The sequence below is a fragment of the Dermatophagoides pteronyssinus genome, unplaced genomic scaffold (assembly GCF_027571235.1).
Source record: "Dermatophagoides pteronyssinus isolate colony J.1.1.1.1 unplaced genomic scaffold, Derpt_VIB-CSIC_2022.12 sq0001, whole genome shotgun sequence".
Taxonomy (NCBI): domain Eukaryota; kingdom Metazoa; phylum Arthropoda; class Arachnida; order Sarcoptiformes; family Pyroglyphidae; genus Dermatophagoides; species Dermatophagoides pteronyssinus.
In genome coordinates, this window is record NW_027461525.1 from 2,240,425 (window position 1) to 2,260,790 (window position 20,366).

Here is a 20,366-nt window from a genome sequence, read left to right on the forward strand (position 1 = left end):
AAATTCAACAGGCAATTGCCAATGATGAGCAAAAAAAAATAGAAAATCTCCCAGATTAGGAAAATATTTTATTATTCGCGGTCCTTTTATGCCAAAATAAAAATATCAATTCCAAAATTGAACATGGATTTATGAATAAATAAATAAATAATCATCAAAGCTATGATTATGATGGGTGTCAAAAAAACGATGAAAAATGTTATTTTTTTTCATTTTTCTTAAATTTTAATTTTAATTTCATTTTTTTTTAAATATTAGTTTTGTGAAACAATCCTTCGGGGCTTGTTTTATAGCAAATATTTGTTTATTTTCGTTAAATTAGAAAACATGTTGAGAAAAAAAAGGTATAATGTCGAAATAGAAGGACAAAATGAATTCGATTTTTTTTTTTGATTCAACTATTCGTCCATTCAATGTGTAATTACCCGAATTTTGTTGATACATTGATAAAATACAGGTGTGAAAAAAACATTACTAGCTATTACTTAAAATTTAAAAAATGAAAACATTTCCTTTATCGAGAATTATTATTTTTTTTTGCAGATGGGAACGAAAAAACTTTTGTTGTGTTCGAAATATTATGATCATCCAAGTTTGAAAAAAGGGGCGGATGAACAAAATCGGATCAAGCAAAAAAAAAAAGGTAAAGATAGAAAGAAAGAGATAGAGCAGTGATTCTCAACCAGTGTGCCGCGGCACTTTAGTGTGCCGCGAAATTCTGAAAATGCAACTGTTATATATTCAAAAATTCTAAAATTGTGCCGCGACAACAAAAAGGTTGAGAATCACTGAGATAGAGGGAGAGAGAGAGAGAAAGCAACGATGAGCCTGACCAAACATGATAGTTGAAGAGTTGATCATTCCATCATCATAAATGTTCAACGCCATAGTAGTTCGTTTTGGTGCTCTGGATGTGTGTGTGTGCAACAAGTGGAAGAACAAGAAATCGTTTTTTTTTCATTATGTAAAGATTTGAGTAATGATAGAGAACCTATGGTTAGTTTGTGATAGCATGTACAGTGAAACTTGATGGATGATCGATTCGATTCTTCATGGACTCTTTTCATTCATTGTTCATTCATTTGATCGTCGAATACGGACGAAGATTTTCTATGTTTCTATCACGCCGTGAATTGTAATTGACCCTTGAAAGCAAACAATTTTCCTTCCATTAGACATTAAACTTGTTATTTTATTTATGATTCATTCAATCGTTATCGTAAATTTTTTTTTGTCAATTTTATAAAAGAATCGAATGTTAATTCATTCGAGTTCGAATGATCAAGCCAATCACAGTCTATATAGTTGCTTTCGTGTCAAAGTTGAATCCAATCCATTTTTGTATTCTACATGTCATCTGATCCATTTGAGCATCCAAAACAAACTATTGCCACTACGACCCGAACCAACAAATACGTGATGTTACATTAAAAACAACGTTTGTATTTAGATGCTATGTGCTGTGTGCGTGTTTGTGACAATGATAATGGCCACGGCCCCAAAAATGCCAAGTAAAATAAATTGTATAACAGAAGCAAAGGCAACCGCCCAATAAAAACAATCTTTCATTCGGTTGTCATTGTTTTTGTTGTTGCTGTTGTTGTTGTTGGTTAAGGTTGATTTGCGAGCAACTACGAAGACAACTTGTTATTGTTGTTGTTTTTTCCGTTGAAAAACAATTGTGTTCTTGTATATGTTTTGGTATTCCATCATCAGAAGCAAGTTCTCTCCAATTTTTGAGTAACTGACGACTGTTCAACCAATCCATAATAATCCATTGTAACCACAACATGCTTTTTTGTCTGTATCGTATTCATATGAGTGTTGGACATTTTGTGACGTCGTTTGTTATATATCTCATGCTGTCTTGATTTGTTTATCAAATCAATGGAAATGATTTTCGTTGTGTCCAATTGAATTTTAACCAATCACCAATCAATGGTCAACATTATCATCATCAATCGTAACACCATACCAAATTTTTGAGTAAAAACTCATTTTTTGATCTCGATTTTGTTCATCGGATTTTTTTTGTCCTTCTCTGATTAATTGGATGAATCATTCATTGAATGTCGAAAAATTTAACGATTTATATTTATCATGCGTAAAATGATTTAAATGATAAATTCTGTTAACATTTACGAACAAGGTATGTTCTATTTACGAAAATATCTTTGACAAAAAAAACTTTTAATTTCATTTTGTTATGATACATGGAAAATTGATGATTTGTTTTGAAGATCGATCTAATCAACACATTCATACATTTGGCCAATTAATTTTGTTGAATAATATTTGCCAGTTATCATTTTTCTTTTTGATTAACACAAAAATCAAATCAAATCTTATATATGAAACCTGATATATGTGATTTGTTTGTTAATCTTTGATAATTTTGCTCGAATTTATTTCCTCATAGCATCTTTATCATTTTACTATTGATCAATGAATGAATGATATTTAATTGGAATGCTTTCATTTGATGTAGATTTTTTCGGAAAAAAAATCCATCCTTAAAAAACGAAATCATCTTTTTTTTCAATAATCATAATGAAATCGCTTTTTCTTTTTCAATTCTCCCTATCTCACTTATACACAAATTATTATCAATCACATTACATCATTTATTTGAAATATTTTATGTACATTGATCAATATCCGGAAAAAAATAATTCATCATTGATATGATCTCTTTTTTCCCCTCACTAGACATCCTCGTTATTAAAAATGATGATTATTTTGAAGATAAAAATTATGATTAACCACCAAATGATATTATTTGGTCAGTTTTTTTGTTTTTGTTCAAGCTTAATTTAGATTTTTATCTAATTATTTTTTTCTGCTTATCATCAATCTAATCTCACAGATCTCACACTAATGAACAAGGAACAACAAAAAAAACAACAACAACAAAAAAAAGATTATTATCATGTTTGGGAACACCGAACCGAAAAGAAAAACGGAACACTATTTTAACATCAATGTCAACCTGAATGTTATTATTGTTTGAACAACTAATGGGAAAAAAGTCAATTCAATTTTCTTTCTATCTATCTTATTAGATGTATAATTATATAATTCATTCATACAATAAGATAGAGATAATATCCTATAGGAAAATATTTCGATTATTAAGTATGTTTTTTACCGACCACTGTTTTAGGGGTTAGCTGTGATCGCTTCAATGATTGAAGCAACAAAAAACAACAAAAAAAAAGATTTATAATCCTGATAATAAAACATTAATTTGAATGGTAAATCTATCATTCTACTATTCTTAGCTCCAGATGTTCATACTAAACAAACAAAATACCTCATGATAACTTAAAGATGTCTAATTAAGTTTAATTGTCTACCTTGATTTGTTTGCTGTTGCTATGTTGTTATTATCGTTGAAAAAATAAGGCTATAGGTTTTTTTCTGAATTGATTTTAATTGAGCTCTTTTTTTTTCTCACAAACGGATTTTTATAAAGTTACATAATGAAGTAACATAATACAACAAATGTATTGTATCAATATGATTGCAATTCAGTTGTACTTGTAATTTTCTTTTAATATTCTAATTATTCAATTTCATTCGTTAAATTTTTATCATTGATAATTTTTTTTTTTAAATTTACTATGAACAAAAGTCATAGGTAATTTCTTTGATTCACTATTAAATTTTTTTATTCTCATCATCATAGTGATGATATTTTAATGACAATGATTATTATTATGACCAATCATCATCATCATTATGATGCTACATTAAAAAGGATTTTTCTCAAAAAAAAATTATTTAAACCTTGCCTGATATCAATGATTTGACCTAGATTTATGACCATTAAAGTCAACTGGATTAATTGGATTTTAAATTTCTTTTTTTTTCTCTTTTTTACATTTCATTTGTCAGGTTACACACAATCAACTACAATCGATTTTTTACCCGTTGTTGCTGATGATTCATCAAAGTTGTTAAAAATATCTTGGATACATGAATCAATAAATCAACTAACTTTGATTGTCAAATTAAATCGAATCTACAATGAGTACGACAACATCAATGATTTATTTAAATAACAACAGCAATCATTGCTGTAATATAGGTGATCATCATCAACCATCATTAACAATAGCTTTATCCAAACAGCTACAACGGCCATCTACAATACTTTGTCAACGTCGTAATTCATTACCTCGAATGAGTTCAATCGCTAGAAATAATTTATACCGTAAAAATTCTCATCATCAAAATCAGGGTTATTGTTTATCATCGAACAATCATCAACAACATTTAGTTGGTCATTCTGCACAAGCATCTGCATTATCATTACAATACATATCACAATATTTAGCTACACCGGATACATTGATTTTACCCGAAAAATTATTGGCTAAAGTAGCTGCTCAAAATAATTTTTGTTGCTCAAATACTGGTATTAATGATGTCTGTCATCATAATCACCATTATTATAATCTAAACCAGACATCAGATCATCATAAACAACATCATGGAATACATTTAGATATGCGATTATCACAACAACAACATTATCATCACCATCACCACTATCATAATAATAATGATCATAATTCAAATCATAAGCCCAATACATCCGATTCTATAGTAGATGCTGCAACAGCTCAATTGGAAGAAATAATACGACTTTGTCGAACATTACAAAAGAATCCAAATCTAGCACAATCATCATCATATATAAATAATACGGGTTCTGTGATGAATGATTTGTTACTAACACCATCATCATCAGCAGTTGATAAATATCATTGTTCATCATCTTCATGTAATAAATCGCCAAAATGTCGATGTAGCGATGATTGTATAAGATATTTTCAACATTCAAATCAAAATTATTCACATCAAACAAATGATAAATGGCGTTCCATCGAATCATCGACAATAAAATCTAATCATGAAATTGATAAAAATAACGAATCAATCATGCATAGTGAACAACAGCATACTTCAATAATATTGACCAAAGCCGGTATTGATGAAACTGGTCTTATTAGTGATAACAACTTGACGGTCGAAAGTATTAATCCTCAACCTCATGAACGGCAAGCAAATACGAAAAAATCACCATCATTATTGATCAATGACCTTAGGCTTAATCATCATAACGATAATAATCATGTTTATGATGATCATAATGTTAAATGCCAAGTGTTAATTGATGATCATAACATTATGGAAATTCAACAATATGATGATGATGATAGGCAAAGCAAAAAGCATCAAATCAATTTGGAAAACAAAACGGTTGAATTTAAACTGAATTCAACAAAATCATCGACACCTCCTACATTGCCTCCTATTTCACAGTATTCGAATATCAATGCACCCATAACCACAGCCAATATTGTGGCCATCAATAATAATAACAGTGAAAGCAATAATGACGTCCTAACATCGAATGGCAACGGCATTATTAACAATAGTAATCGTTTAGTTGTTACCAAGTTGGTTGCCAAATTCGAAGAAAAATCCTCCACACATTCTGCATCATCGACGACGTTGTTACGGACGTCTTCATTGAAACAGTACAATAATGATGGTAATGATCACGAAGATAATTACAATGAAAATAATACTATCATACATAATAATGATCAACTCAGTAATTTAAATCGTGACAACAACATCAACGAAAATGACAAACGTGTCGCTATTCAATTACCGTTACTTCCATTATATTCATCAACATCACCATTATCGACAACAAAGCCTAAATCGAAACTAAAACCTAAACCGCCACCGAAGCCTGTATCTCTAATTTTGTTATCATCTACTTTATCTCCTAACACAGCAACTACGGCAACGATATTATCTACGCCAGCTTCATTGAATGAAGATAAATCCTTTGGTCTGTCAAACAGCATTAGTTGTAGTGACAACGATGAAAAAATCAACTTCAACAAATTGTCACCTAAATTATCAACAGTTTTAAACGATAATCAGAAAAAAGACGACACCAACATCAACGACGTCATTTCTTTTTCGAATGATTACACTTGTTGTGATCGTGAGAATTTTGATGAAAACTATGCGACACAAAAATCCACTTCATTATTTTTGATTAAAGATTTTGAATCCCACGGTTTACGTGGTGATAATCAAATTTTGACCAATGATACGATTAATACCACAAATGCTATATCCTCTTCTATCGATAATAATATCAATGATTATTATAATAAAGATGATGATGAAATCAACGACCAATCTACGCAAATTACCGATTCACCATCTATTGTAAATGCCACGAAACCTACATCGATTGTTCAAACGCAACATCAACAATCATCAAATCGATTTTCGACAACACAAATAACTAATTTAGACCAAAAAAGCATGGAGGATCAATCAACCGAATCAAATAACAATAAATCAATTGAAAAGATGAATAACAACAAAAATCATAATGATGATAATGATAACAAAAAATGTCAAAGTTATTGTTGCTGTCATTGTTGTTGTCCGAATACATCAAGTTCCTATTGTAAGGATACAATGCACAATTGTAACAATAAATTATTGGGCATTGATCTATCGAAAATTGCTAATTTGATACCACTGTCATCGACCAACAAACGACAAGTCAAGAATGAATTATCTGGTAAGTCGAATTAATATAAAAAAATTGTTATGATTTATAAATCCAATCAATTGATCGTTGCCAAAATCATTTGATATTAATTCAGTTTTGATTATTTTTTTTTGCAATACACTTGACCTCATCATCAACCTAAAATGATGATGTATCTTTTCAATCTAGCCTTTAATGAGAGAAAAAAAATGTATGAATAGATTTAGATGCTTGCTAATGAAATTCTGAATTTCTCAAAATTCGTATCATCCTCCACTTTTTTCTTGTTTTCTACTAATCATCAAAATGATAAATGATTTGCATTATATACCGCGTAACAAAATCATGATTGTTGAAACTTTGTTTTTTGATTTGGCTTTATTTGAAATTTCAATAACGTGTGTATGTATTTGTGTGTAGGTGCAATAAGCCTTGTCTGATGATTGAGATTTCTTTCAATTATACATGAATGTTTTTTTATCATGACGTTGCATCTGATATTCAAAATGTTTAATAATCTTGTAGGTAAAATTGTATTAGATCATTATTCAAATTTTTTTAAACAACAACAAAAAAAAGATTCTATTTTAATCACTAAATTTTTTGTTCTGTTTATTTATTTCTTTTGATTGTGAAATAACAGCATCAACCATCAAGAACAAAACGAGAACAATCTTTGATCATTTTATAAAACGAAAACAAAAATATATAAACAAATTTCATCAAACAACAATCATTTCTGATTGATATATTATTTTGAATTTGTTATTTCAATCAACAATTTTTTTGTTTGTTTGATGTTTTCTCGATTATTAATTCGCGGCTATTTTTGGAACAACATAAATTTTGTTTTTTGTTTTGGCAAATCGTTGTATTAATTAGATCACATATACACATCGGTTATTGAGATAGTTTGTGTATTGTTTCCATTAGAGATGAGGTCAAAATAATTAGATGAATTGATTTCATTTTCTTCTTTTTTTTTATATAATTAAAGTCCGTGTAATTTTTTCTCATGATTGCTTGAATGATGATGATGATGATGATAAGACATTGAAAAAAAGAAGAAGAGTTGATTAAATTTTTTCCCTCCTTTATGTTGTATTTATCAATTAGATGAATGCTTTTTGATAAATGATGATTTTGATAACAAGATTGTTTTAGTTTGTTTAGGATGCTGTTACAGTTTATTTTTCACTAACCGAACTAAGATTATCATTTATATCGGCGGCATTTTTTTGTGAACAAATTTGCAAATAAAACCTTTTCTTTTACAATATGTTAATCAAAACATCTGAAGGAATCTGTTTTTTTCATCATTTGTTTGTTTTTCAATAGTAAAAAAACATTAGCTATATGAACAACTTCCTTTCATTCATTATCAATTTTTGTTTGAATTGAATAATCAACTCTATACATCATAAAGACTATTTTATCTCATTAACAATTAAGATTTTTTTGTTTTGTTTTTGAAGCTGATGATCATCATATACAGTGGTATCTGAATGATGGTCGGCCATAATCCATTCCTCATATGTGTGATGTTTGACCAGATTTTTTTTAAAATATTGTCTTCATCACAAACAAATCTGGTTGTCGATTACATTTTTTTCTAGGTTCACTAAAAACTTATAAATAGGATAAAGATTTTTTTCTTCTCCAGTCTTTATTTCATCACGGTGTAATATTATTATTATTGATGATGATGGTAGGCCAATTTTTTTCTGGTATCATAAATAATCACACACAATCTTATCATCAACACGATTTGCGTGCATTCTTCTTATATATTTATATAAATCTGTGAATATAATCCGATTATATCTATATAAACAACCAAAACAACTACTACTACTATTACCTGATGATGATCATCATATGGTTTGATCTATTCGGTAGGTCTTCTCAAGGTTCATCGGCTACGATGACGACGACGACAAACAACAACAATATACAGATATATTGATCTAGTTTTATTATTATTTGTACCTGAATAACAACAAAAATCCATTATTATTATCATGTCTATTTCATACACACACACACATTTAATAGACAATAATCATTACAACTAATCATAATTTTCGATGTAGATTGTGAAAATGATGAAAATTTGTTTAGTCTATAGAAAGATAAATAGATAGAATGGTTAGCTATATATAATAATGATAATACAATAACCTAATTGTTGTATTACTGATGAAAATTTTTTTTTTTGGTTGGTTGTTTGTTTGTCTGTTATTCGTCGTGACCTGTAGCTATTTGTTATCAGGTATATTTAATATACTTTATTGTTGTTGTTGTTGTTGTTCGGTTTGATATTTTGTTTGTGGGTCATTTTTGTATTCTTGGATCGAAAATGAAATGTATACATTCAATTTCAAACTATAATCGTTTGTCATAATAATAATAATAATGTTTCCCTCTATTTTGTCATTGTATTTTATCCAATTTAATCATAATAATAATGTTATCATCTTTTTATCTTATCAACAACAAAAAAAAATTCCATGTTTTTTTCGGTGATTGTCCATTTATGTTTTCGTTTTATTATCATCATGTGCAATTATCGTTGAAACGGATTTTTTCTCTCTTTTATTATATGTCGAGATGTTTTTGGAAATAAAAGAAAATGAAAAAAAGTTATCTTCAGTAATATTTATGGCCATATCACGTTTGTTTACCGTTCAATTTTGTTTGTTGTTTGAATGAAACAAAACAGTATAATTTTTCAAATCATTTATCAACATTGTATCTTATAACGACAGATGTCATTACTTTCGATTGATTCATTTTTTCCAAAAAAAAATTACGAAAGAAATGTTATTAAATTTGTTTTTTTTCGGCACGAAATAACAACAGGTGGTACAGAAATATTATGAATTTTTCTATTGATCGATAATGATTTTTTTCTATACTTTCTTTAAATCGGGATCGATCACCTTGATGGGAAAAATGGTAAAGAAAATAATATTTCGTAAACAAAATAAATAAATATTTATTTGATCATGAATTGATCAACATTGTCCAGCAATTTAATATTTACTTATAGACTCTTTTTTATATTCAAAATTTTCGTCTGTTTATTTAATCATTGAAAAGCTGTTGAATTGAAAAAAAACAGGATAAAAAGTATCGAAAAGTTTACATTGTTTTGTTCTTCTTGACTTTTAAATATTTTGTTTCATAAAATATTGCCAAAAAGATGTTACATCTGTTTGTCTATCTTGTTCATTTGTTTTTTCATCTTATTCATTCGTGTATTCTTGATATATCTCATTCAGTTTATTGTGAAAATGAAAAAAATGCCAAAAAAAACAAACACTTTGAATAGTTTGGAGTTTATGATGTTCATATATTCTTTAATACCATCATATTCACAAATATTATGATCTTTTGTTTGTTTTTCACTGTTTCTTTGAAACTAATTTTAGTCGACCTGCCATACAATAATCAAGTTGTTATTCTATCAATATTCTATAGTAAAGAAGAATGATATTTTTGTTTTCCGCCAACAAAAAATATTTTATTCCCTTCGTTCTCATATGAATGACAAGCAAACAATTATTAGAATAGAGTGCATTCTAAAATTTTTAACATTTCCAATCATTTGTATGTGTGTGATGATGATAATGATTATTTTCTTGTTATGATTATGATGATGGTTAATGAAAATCTCACCTCCAGCATCGTTTTTGATGAGTGAAAAAGAACAAAAGATTTTTTTTGTTCTTTCATTTATGTGACTTTTCTTTCCTAAAAAAAACAAAAGATCATTTCATTTAATTGAATTGAATCGATAATATTTGATAAATTTTGACAAGTCAATGGTGATGATGAACAATTTCTTTTGTATTTTTATTGTTCCTCTTCCGGTTTAATTTCATCAACAACAAAAATCTTATTTTTGGTGAGAAAATTTTTATTTCCTTTATTTTTTCTTGAAAAACTTTTTAAAATTTAACCCCTGACCTTAATGTATTAAATCGAAATATTGTGAAAAGAAAAATCCTCTATTTTCACAATATATAATTTGGAATTAATTTTTAAAAAAATATTAATTCCATCATCATAATCCAACCATTTAAGATGATAGCATAAATTGTATTTTTTTCCTAATAACAATGAACCACAAACACTCTCATCATTCGCATTCATACCAATTTTGGACATATTTGTCATGTTGACTCTATGCCATTAAATCTAATATGATGAAATTGATTTACTTAATGTTTCCTCTCTCTCTTTCTTTCTCTTCAATCTTTGCATAATGATTTCAAATCCCGTTTTCGGTTAATTTGGCGGTCGTTTGACTTTTTGAATTGAATAAAATTGAACGAATGAAGATTGATGTTGAACAGATTGCCGACATTTTCATTAGCTTATATTTTACATTCAATTTTCAATTTGAATGCAAATTACATTCATTTTATGATTTTATTTGCAAAAAAATGATGATAAAGCCATCTTTCATTCATAACATCAAATCAGGAATTTTGAATCAAGAAAAAGAAAACACACGCATATGGTAACTGTTTTTGATGATTGCCGATGAGATCAGATTGAGAACAATTCGTTTTTTTCCAAATTTTAATTATTCAATATTTATGATAATTGGAAATTCTTAGTTTACAAAAAAGAAAAGAAAAATCTAATCGATATTTAATTTTGTTCATCCTACTATTTATTCGACCGAAACAATAATAATAAAAAACAATCGATTCATTATTGTAGTTCGTTTTATTCGTTACTAAACAAAACAAATACAAAAAAAAACAATGTGCAATATGTTTCTGTTCGCTACTTCCGTGAATGCAAGCATATACTTCACCTGTTGCATTATAACCTATTATTTGTTCAATATATTTTTTGACTTTCTATTCTCTTTTATTTTTTTTTTTTCTTAAACATTTTGGTTGAAAAAAAACGACAATTTTTTTCTTCATTGAGGTTTTAACAAAACGAATATTATATGAATAAAAATCTTTCAAAAAGGAACAAAATTGATGAAATTTTAAATCAACATTTTTTTTGATAGATTAGATGAAATTTTTAACAATTCATGCGTAAAATACACCTGTTTTTTTCTTTTGCGGGTAGCCAAGAAACAGTAATGATTATATATTTCTATGTTTGTGAATGTAGATTTTGCAATTAGACAATGTTTATTATTGGCTATCAATCAAGAAAACCACAGAAAAACAAAGACCAACTTTAATTACCAATTTACAAAAAGCTTTTATTATTGTCAAATTTACATTTATAATTATCTCATACGAATAAAAGCTTAATTTCGTAATTTTGGAATCACAAAAACAAAAAAATTATTTGATTTCAAATTAATTTATTCAAAATTTGATAAGAAATATGACCTTTTGATTAGATTATTTACTCGATCCAAATCGATTTATTGTTTCAAATGTATGTCTTGTTGAAAATAATTTCGTTTTTATTTCCATCAATTTCGTCGTCGTATATGGTCATTCGGATTTTTTTTTGTGGATGATGATGAGTTGTGGCGCCCATTTCTTTTTCATTTCATTCATAATATGAATGATAAATGGATGAAAATAAAATCAATTTTTGCACGTTTTTATTTGTCTGTTTTCGTTGTTGTTGTTGGTATTGTCAAATAACTAATGTTCCTGTCCATTTTCGGGAATGAATATATAAATGGTTAGATAGAAAAAGATATTTTTTTTGGATTTTGATAATGTTTTTTTTTGACTAGCCGTTTTTCGTTTTTTATCACTGTTTATTTAAATTGCTAAATATTGTGGCTTTTTATTTATTCATTTTTTTGTCATTTTAAAAAAAAACTTTACCACCGCTTATTCTTTTCAAAATATAATGACCTAAATATTGTCTCCTTTTTTTCTCTTGTTTTGTTTTTATATCCGTATATGCTTTTATGTTTGTACGATGAAAACAAAACAAAAAAAAACACAAATCGTATTTTATCATATTATGATACATTATGAATTATTGAATGATAATGATGAGTAGGATAAATGAAAGAAAATCTCAGTATACTATTACATCGAAAATATTATTGAAAAAAAGATATCATTTTTCATTATAAATTATCATCATCATTAAATTATCAAATAGCTTTTATTTTTATTTCAATTTTGTTTATTTATTTTTTGTTGCTGTCTTCGTCGTTATAAAATATTTGGCCAAAATATAGGATTGTCTTAATATCTAAATGAACAACTAATTAAATCTTAAACAATCAGATTGGTTATATGAAAACGGTTTTCATTATTCAATCTATTGATGCATTTCAATTTCCATATACGTCAATGTTGATGATGAAATATTTTTTCATTTCAATTTTTTCCTCATTTTTTTATCGATTTCGAATGATTGAATTTTATAATTTTTTTTTCTTTTTGTCAACCTTGACACCTGCATGATGATGACAATATTGATTTGATTTATTGAATTATTTCTATATATGGCAATTTGTGTTTGAAATTTTTTTCTAGTTTGTCAAACTTATCGAAAAAAAAAATGAAATTTCTTTCCGATTTTAACAAGTATTGCGAAAAATTTACTGAATTACAACAGAATTTATTGATCTATCATTGAATGTTGAAAATATCCTTCATTAGTTTCTAGGATTTTAGTAGAATGGAATCCGATTTTTTAGAAATTCATTACTATTTTATCAATTACCATAATAATAATCATGATAATGATGATGATGATGCCTCGGAGATATTATCGATTCAATCATGGCAAACAGGAACAGATTGACAAATAATGATGTGCATACTGATGATGATGATGACTGTTGTCAATGGTTGTAATTTCCATGGTCTATGCGACCATCATTTATTTATTACAGAGCAACAACGTCGTCATCATAACAACTTCGGGAATATTATTATTGTTTAGATTGAAATTAATTTGAAATTTCATTTTTTTCACCATTCGTTTCGGTATGTGTCTCTTGTATACTTGTTTCCTCTGGAGCAATAATTTCCATTCCTTTGAAGAAAATAGATAAAATTTTATGTTGTTTTTTTTGTGTATTCGTTCGAGAACTATGTGTTGTAATGCATATATGATGTTCAAAGACAGGTAATGGCAATGAAGATGAATAGTAATCAACACGCACGCGGCAATTTTCATCAATGAAAAATTTGTATTAAAAAAACAAGTTTTCATTTGTCGTTTTTTTCGCTTCCATATCTCCGGCCACTACCATCAATCCATTTACAAAACAATCGATCCTAGTCGATATGCATGATATTAGCAAACGTAGATGAAATTAAAAAATCTACAGGGAAATAGATGATGAAGTTGGTAAAAAAGAGACAATATAAACAACAACAAAAATAAAAAGAGAATAAACACTTTTTCGTACTTAAAGAGAAAGTTATTTGTTGGAACATCATGAAAAGAGTTACAGATTTTGATTCGAAAGAAACTATCATTATGATATTTTGTCTTTCAAAAGTCCAAGTTCGATCCATAAAGTTCATCATCATCACACATTGTATCAACCAGAATGAATGATTTTTATATATAAATTAAAAGTGAATTTTTTGATTCATAAAAATCCTTGTTGGGTTGCTGATGTCTGTGTTTGTGAATTCAATAATGACCTATCGTACATATTTTTATGTTTTTACATCTGTAAACGAAAGAATCATAGAAGCTAAAAATAAATATTAAACTTCTAATTACTACTATGGCTATCATCAGAATCAAATTTTAGTTTATTCATTAAACGATGGAAAATCTTCATGAACATCATCCATTTATTTGGGTTGTCGACTTGTCAATTTGGATGAAATCCAAAAAACTATATACAAACAGTAATTTGATGATGTTTTCTGTTTTGCATGTGCTATGAGAATGTGAGATGATCTTTTGGGATGATTTTTTCTTAAATGAAATACAAACATGATTAATTCATCACTTCATTGCTATTAGTTGTTGAATTTATTTTCCATTCGCCTGTTGATGATATTTGAATTAAATTTTGTTTAGAATTTTATCTCTAGTGTTCACGATACAATGGGTCGGTTTTATTTATTTATTTTCGACCGTTTCGATCTATTCGTCTATCATTATTTTTTACAATATTAATTTTTTGTTTTTTTTTCATTCAGATTCGAATGCCATTGCCAAGGATGAACATGTACATAATGAATCAAAATCATCGCTATCGGCTAAAATAATCACTAAACATAATAAAATTAAGTGTCCTGATAACGGTGTTGCAGTCGATTCAAATCCGAATAGTGTTCTGGTTGTAGTCGAAGAAGAAGTTGTTGTTGCCGATGAAACAAGTCCAACTGGTTCCAGTGATAATAGCTCATCAGACGAAGGTATTGAAAATCCTGCCGTGTTAGATGATGATGAAGACATTGATGATGACGATGATGATCACCATCTACGTATAAATGAATCGAAAAAATTGACCGTTGTTGATGATAGTAATAATAATTGCCATTATCATCATCATCATAATCGAAATTATTCATCACATTCACACCATCAACATCATTTTAATCATCATAATCAACTTGTTAGTCATCATCAACAACAACAACAGCATCAAGATTCACGAAAATCACCAAGCCTATCGTTCAAATCAAGTCGAACCATTTCACCTTTGTTTCCCAATTCAACCAACCCTGATGATGTTCATCAAGTGGAACGTTTTCTCAACGGTAACCATTCACAACATCTGAATTCATTGGAACAGGAAGAATTATTATTGCTGAAAGAAATATTCGAATTAGAATCTGAACAATCTGAGCTAGAACAACAACCAACTAAAACTACCGACTCACAAAACAAACAAACAGATGATGAAGATGTGGATGAAGAGCTATTAGAATTTCAACGTATCGAACGAGAAATTAAATTGTCCGAACTACGTAAATGTCTTCAGCTTGTTCAAAAACAAATACAAAATTTTAAAGACAAATTAGAACAGTCGATTACTGTCGAAAAAATAACGGACAACTTTGATACAGCAACAATGGCCACAACAACTACGGCATCGAATTCGTCTTATTTAAATGAACAATGCCAATTGAATCAAGCTCAGCAAGAAGTGCAAAAGTATGCAATCTTTTCTATTACTTTGCCCTTTTAATTAATCAATTTTTTATGATAATATCTTTTTTTCTTTTCTATCCCACCTAGCAATATCAACTCGTTGTTGAAATCTAAGTCACCTTCATTGGCACCATTAGCTGAATCGGAAAATGATGAAAGTGATTCGAAAGACGATTCGATTGAACAAAATCATGAAATAGATCTTAGCGATGATTCGGATGATGGTTCTGTTAATAACGAGGCAGCTATTGAGTTGAACATAGCGACTACAAACAATGAAAATGTCAGCAAAAATGATTTGGTTAGAAGTTTGGATGATTTACTACATGAATCGATTGAAACACGTCTGGAAAAAGTCAATGATCTCAGTGAAAAAGAACAAGAGTCTTTCGTTGTGAATGAAATAAAATCACCCAAAGAACAGAATACCTCATTGATAAGACGTACAAGTCAATATGACAATGAACTTCTTCATGATTGTCGAATGAAACATTTTGGTTATCAACGAAATTTCGACATGTTAATGTTGAAATCAGTATATCAAAAACTAGATTTTGACAAACAAAATAATTTAAACACTATAGGTGATAAACAAAACATTATGAATGCATCGAGTATCAGTAATGAAATGCTTGAATCAACAACAACAGCTACAGATTCTGAAAGCGATTCTATTGTTTTAAGGCAACGTTCTGCACGGTTTCCCGCTGGTCATAATATTGAATCAACATCGAATCTCCAATCACAAGAAGAATTATCAACGCATAGTGATCAGCCTCCTGTACTACGGAAAAGAAATTCGGCCATTTCAGCCAATAGTAGCACAACAGTTGGTGGCAGCCAACGACCATTAACATTATACATGCCAGCGCCCAATCAAAAAATCAATCTAATCACTCATTTGCATGCATTAGGCCACGATTTGACATCATCCATTGTAACTAATCATTTACTGTTGACTCCATACACTTGTTCCGGTTATTTATATAAGCATTGTACAAGCGGTGTTGGCAAATGGCGAAAACGATACTTTCATTTTGATCGTATGCGTAAAGTATTTGTTTATTATCATGATCGATCAGATTTTGAAAAGATGAGACATCCTAAACGTAAATATTATTGAATGTCAAATCAATCAAAAATAATACTTAAATCGTTTTTTCTATTTAGGTGGCGTATTTTTCGATGAAATCCAAGACGTTTATGTTGACCATACTCGTATAAATATGAAAAAATTTCTATCAAATTCTGGAACAGATCAAAATTCATCTTCTAATCACAATGGCAAACATGGATCACCAGGAGCTCTAACTAATCCGACTAAACCGGATGGCACCCGTCGTGTATTTGTCGTTTCTACTGCTACATTTAATCGAAAATTCATCCTTTCTACATATACTCCGGAATTGATGCGTATATGGATGGATGTAATCTTTACTGGAGCTCAAGCCTATCTTCAGGATTTTGATGATCAAATGAATTAATTGGCTTCCTGATTTAGCATTTTTTTCATGAAAACATTCATCTAGTCAAAATATACATGAATTGTGACAACAAAAAAAAATGTCTTAAGTTTAGGAAGATTTTCATTCAATAATCTATTCATTCATTCATTCACTCATTCATTATGATCATTATTGAATATAAAAGCCATGATTATTTGGCTAAAAAGAAAGATACACATACGCACATGATACACACACGGAACATGTTTTTTAAATAACAAATCTTTCATCTATTCATTCTTTTTTTTCATACAACCAATGTTTAATGATTATATCCTCAAAATCGAAATTTGATATAAACGGAAGTATTTTATTTGTATATACAGTGGTCAACTTTTTTTTGTCGGCGAAATTAGAATATCTCTTCACCTGATGATTTATGTAACATTTTTCTTGATAAATTAATTTGAATGATTTTTTTATCAAAAAGTGTATATATCGTCAAGAAAAGAATAATCAAAAAAAAAAGAAAGAAATTGTTAAAGTAGATAGCATTATTGTTTTCGTTTGAAAATGATCAATGCGATATAGAAAAATAAAATCATAGGTATACCAATCGAAAGAAAACCATATTGTACATGAATATTAGATAGATCCCAACCCTGAAGCATTATATGACGAATTGTTTTTACCGGTATGCTTAATGGCCATAAATAGAATAGATAATTGAATGGTTGAGATAATGATTCTAATGGCCATAATACACCAGCTGAAAGACATTGAGGAATAGTTATAAACCATACCAATACCAGACAGGAAATTTCCGAATTGATTGATGATGAAATAACGAATCCCAATGACATTGCATTTAAACTTTCCAATAATAATAGACTAAATTTAAGCCAATAACTTGAATTACTTGGATTGTCGAATAATGCAAATGCGATAATATCAAGAAACCATAGCTGAACAATTGAAATGACAAGACTGGTGATGATGTGTGAGAAAAAAACAAGCTCATGTGATACACCAGCAATAAGTGATCGTTCAAATAGGCCATCTTTACGTTCTTTGTTCAATGTCAATGATGCGATAGTGATTTGTGATATATACAAAAACAAAAGAAAATAACCGGGCATAAAATAATCTTTGAAACGATAATCTTCAGATAAAGCAGTTTTTTCCATTTTAATCGGCACCTCTAATAAGTCCATATATTTTGAATGAAATAATTGACGTGAAAAGTCCCCAAAAGATTGCAACAATGTAGTGTAGAATTCAATACTGAGAATATAATATGAATTATCAATGAAAATTCGAATAGTTGAATCTTCGATAGTTTCATTATCGGCGGATAATCCGTCTTCAATTCTTATATCGATTGCGTCGGTGTAATTTTCCGATATCCAAATTGCACCGATTGCTTCACGTCTTTGAATTGTATTTGTTGCCTCTTCTAATGAATTATAAAATTTAGGTTGAATTAGATGACCTCGAACAGATTTCATTGCATCGATAAATAATTTTCCATATCCAGGATTCGGTTCTTCGTTATAAACAGCTGCTGGTATCTATAATGCAACCATAATATAAATAATAATTCAAATGTTATTCTGAAAACTTACCAATGTAATATCTTTACTGACGGCCAGGCAGAATATCAATGCCTGAGTTGCCGGCAACAAGACAATGATGATTGAAAAATAAGAGCATGCGAATTTGTTTAAATTACGATATATCAATGTCAATAATATCCATAATTTGATTGTCAATAAACTTGTATTGAATAATGTTCTCCAAGATGGAGTTGATGATAGTGATGAACAATTACTAACTGAACATTCGAAATTTTTGTCGAATTTATTTGGTATGATAAATATTTCGTCAGGATTATGATGATGATTAGCTATTGAATAATGATGAGGACAAAAATATGGATTGATTTTAGTTGTTTTTTGATTTTGATATGATTGATTTTGTAGATCTGAAGTGGATAAATTAAGGCCCTTGTCCTCATAACAACAGAGTTTAAGAAAAACAGCTTCAAGATTTGCTTCGCCATGAATGGACATCAATCTTTGTGGATTATCTTCGGCCAATAATGCACCGTTTCGCATCAAACCAACACGGCCAGCATTGACAGCTTCTTCAATATAATGGGTAACAATAATCATGGTCATTCCTTCAGCTGCCTTTGATACCAAATAATCCCAAATCTGATTTCGAAGCAATGCATCTATACCGACTGTAGGTTCATCTAATATGACCAGGTTTGGACTATTGATCAACGAAACGGCAATAGATAATCGTCTTTTAGTTCCACCAGAAAGTTCACGAACCAGCATGTTTCCATTTGGCAGATTGGTCAATGTAGTCAATTCTTTGCGTCTTTGATGATTAAATATTAATAAAATTAAATGGAATAAATTCAAAATTAATACTTATACCTGGCGTAAAATTCTTCATTTGAAATACGATATATTAATTTGAAATATTTTAACGTTTGATTAATGGTTAGATTGTCACACAAGCCAACTTCCTGAGGCATAAAGCTGATTGTTGAATTTGCTTCACCAGGTGTCATACCGAGCACACTGATTGTACCTTGTTGCATTTTCAATCGTCCCAATATTAATTTGAGTAATGTGGTTTTCCCCCCTCCGCTTGGACCCAATAATGCATAGATTTGTCCATATGGAATTCGAGCACAAAAATTGCGCAGAATTTGATTATTTCCATAGCTAAAGTTGACATTACGAATATAGACCGCATCTGTGGCAGACATTTTTATTTTCAAATTGATTTTGACAGAAAGAATGTGATGAGATAATTTCGAATAACTTTTTGATGATTGAATTTGTTCGAAAAAGAAAAAATTTTTTGTTGTAAATTTAAACAAAAATCACTTTTTGATTGTTTTATTTATACCATATTTTGACTATAAATTCAATAAGTGAAAAAAAATTGTCATATCTTAATGGCAATCTAAATCGATTGATTGTTTCAGTAATCTTTTCATCATAATTAATTAAATTACAAAACAAAAGATGAGAGAATTTTTATTTAAAATTAGCTTGAAATTTTATAAATACATTAAATCACATTAACACATACACAAAACACAGGTAGACACTTATATTAGGTTTAATTGAAGTATTTTGAAAATAATATTGAGGAAGTATTATACATAAAAATTTAAGAAATTGATCACTTCTTGATAAACTACATTTTTTAAGCTATAC

At 28.8% G+C, this 20,366-nt stretch overlaps 2 protein-coding genes across 2 annotated transcripts; one reads left to right on the forward strand and one right to left on the reverse strand.

Annotated features, from left to right (window-relative positions):
• Window positions 1–1,245: 1,245 nt before the first annotated feature.
• LOC113793531 (uncharacterized) lies at window positions 1,246–17,503 on the forward strand. Its single transcript, XM_075823580.1, has 5 exons — window positions 1,246–2,149; window positions 3,898–6,625; window positions 14,722–15,682; window positions 15,767–16,788; window positions 16,850–17,503. Exons 2-5 carry the CDS (start codon window positions 4,030–4,032, stop codon window positions 17,161–17,163), a joined length of 4,893 nt encoding a protein of 1,630 aa, XP_075679695.1. The 5' UTR covers window positions 1,246–2,149; window positions 3,898–4,029; the 3' UTR covers window positions 17,164–17,503.
• Window positions 17,474–20,280, reverse strand: LOC113793500 (ABC transporter G family member 20-like). Its single transcript, XM_027343548.2, has 3 exons — window positions 19,572–20,280; window positions 18,750–19,512; window positions 17,474–18,695 (listed from the first exon to the last, which is right to left on the reverse strand). The coding sequence occupies exons 1-3, from the start codon at window positions 19,907–19,909 to the stop codon at window positions 17,679–17,681; spliced, it is 2,118 nt and encodes a 705-aa protein (XP_027199349.2). The 5' UTR covers window positions 19,910–20,280; the 3' UTR covers window positions 17,474–17,678.
• Between the last annotated feature and the right edge of the window lie 86 nt (window positions 20,281–20,366).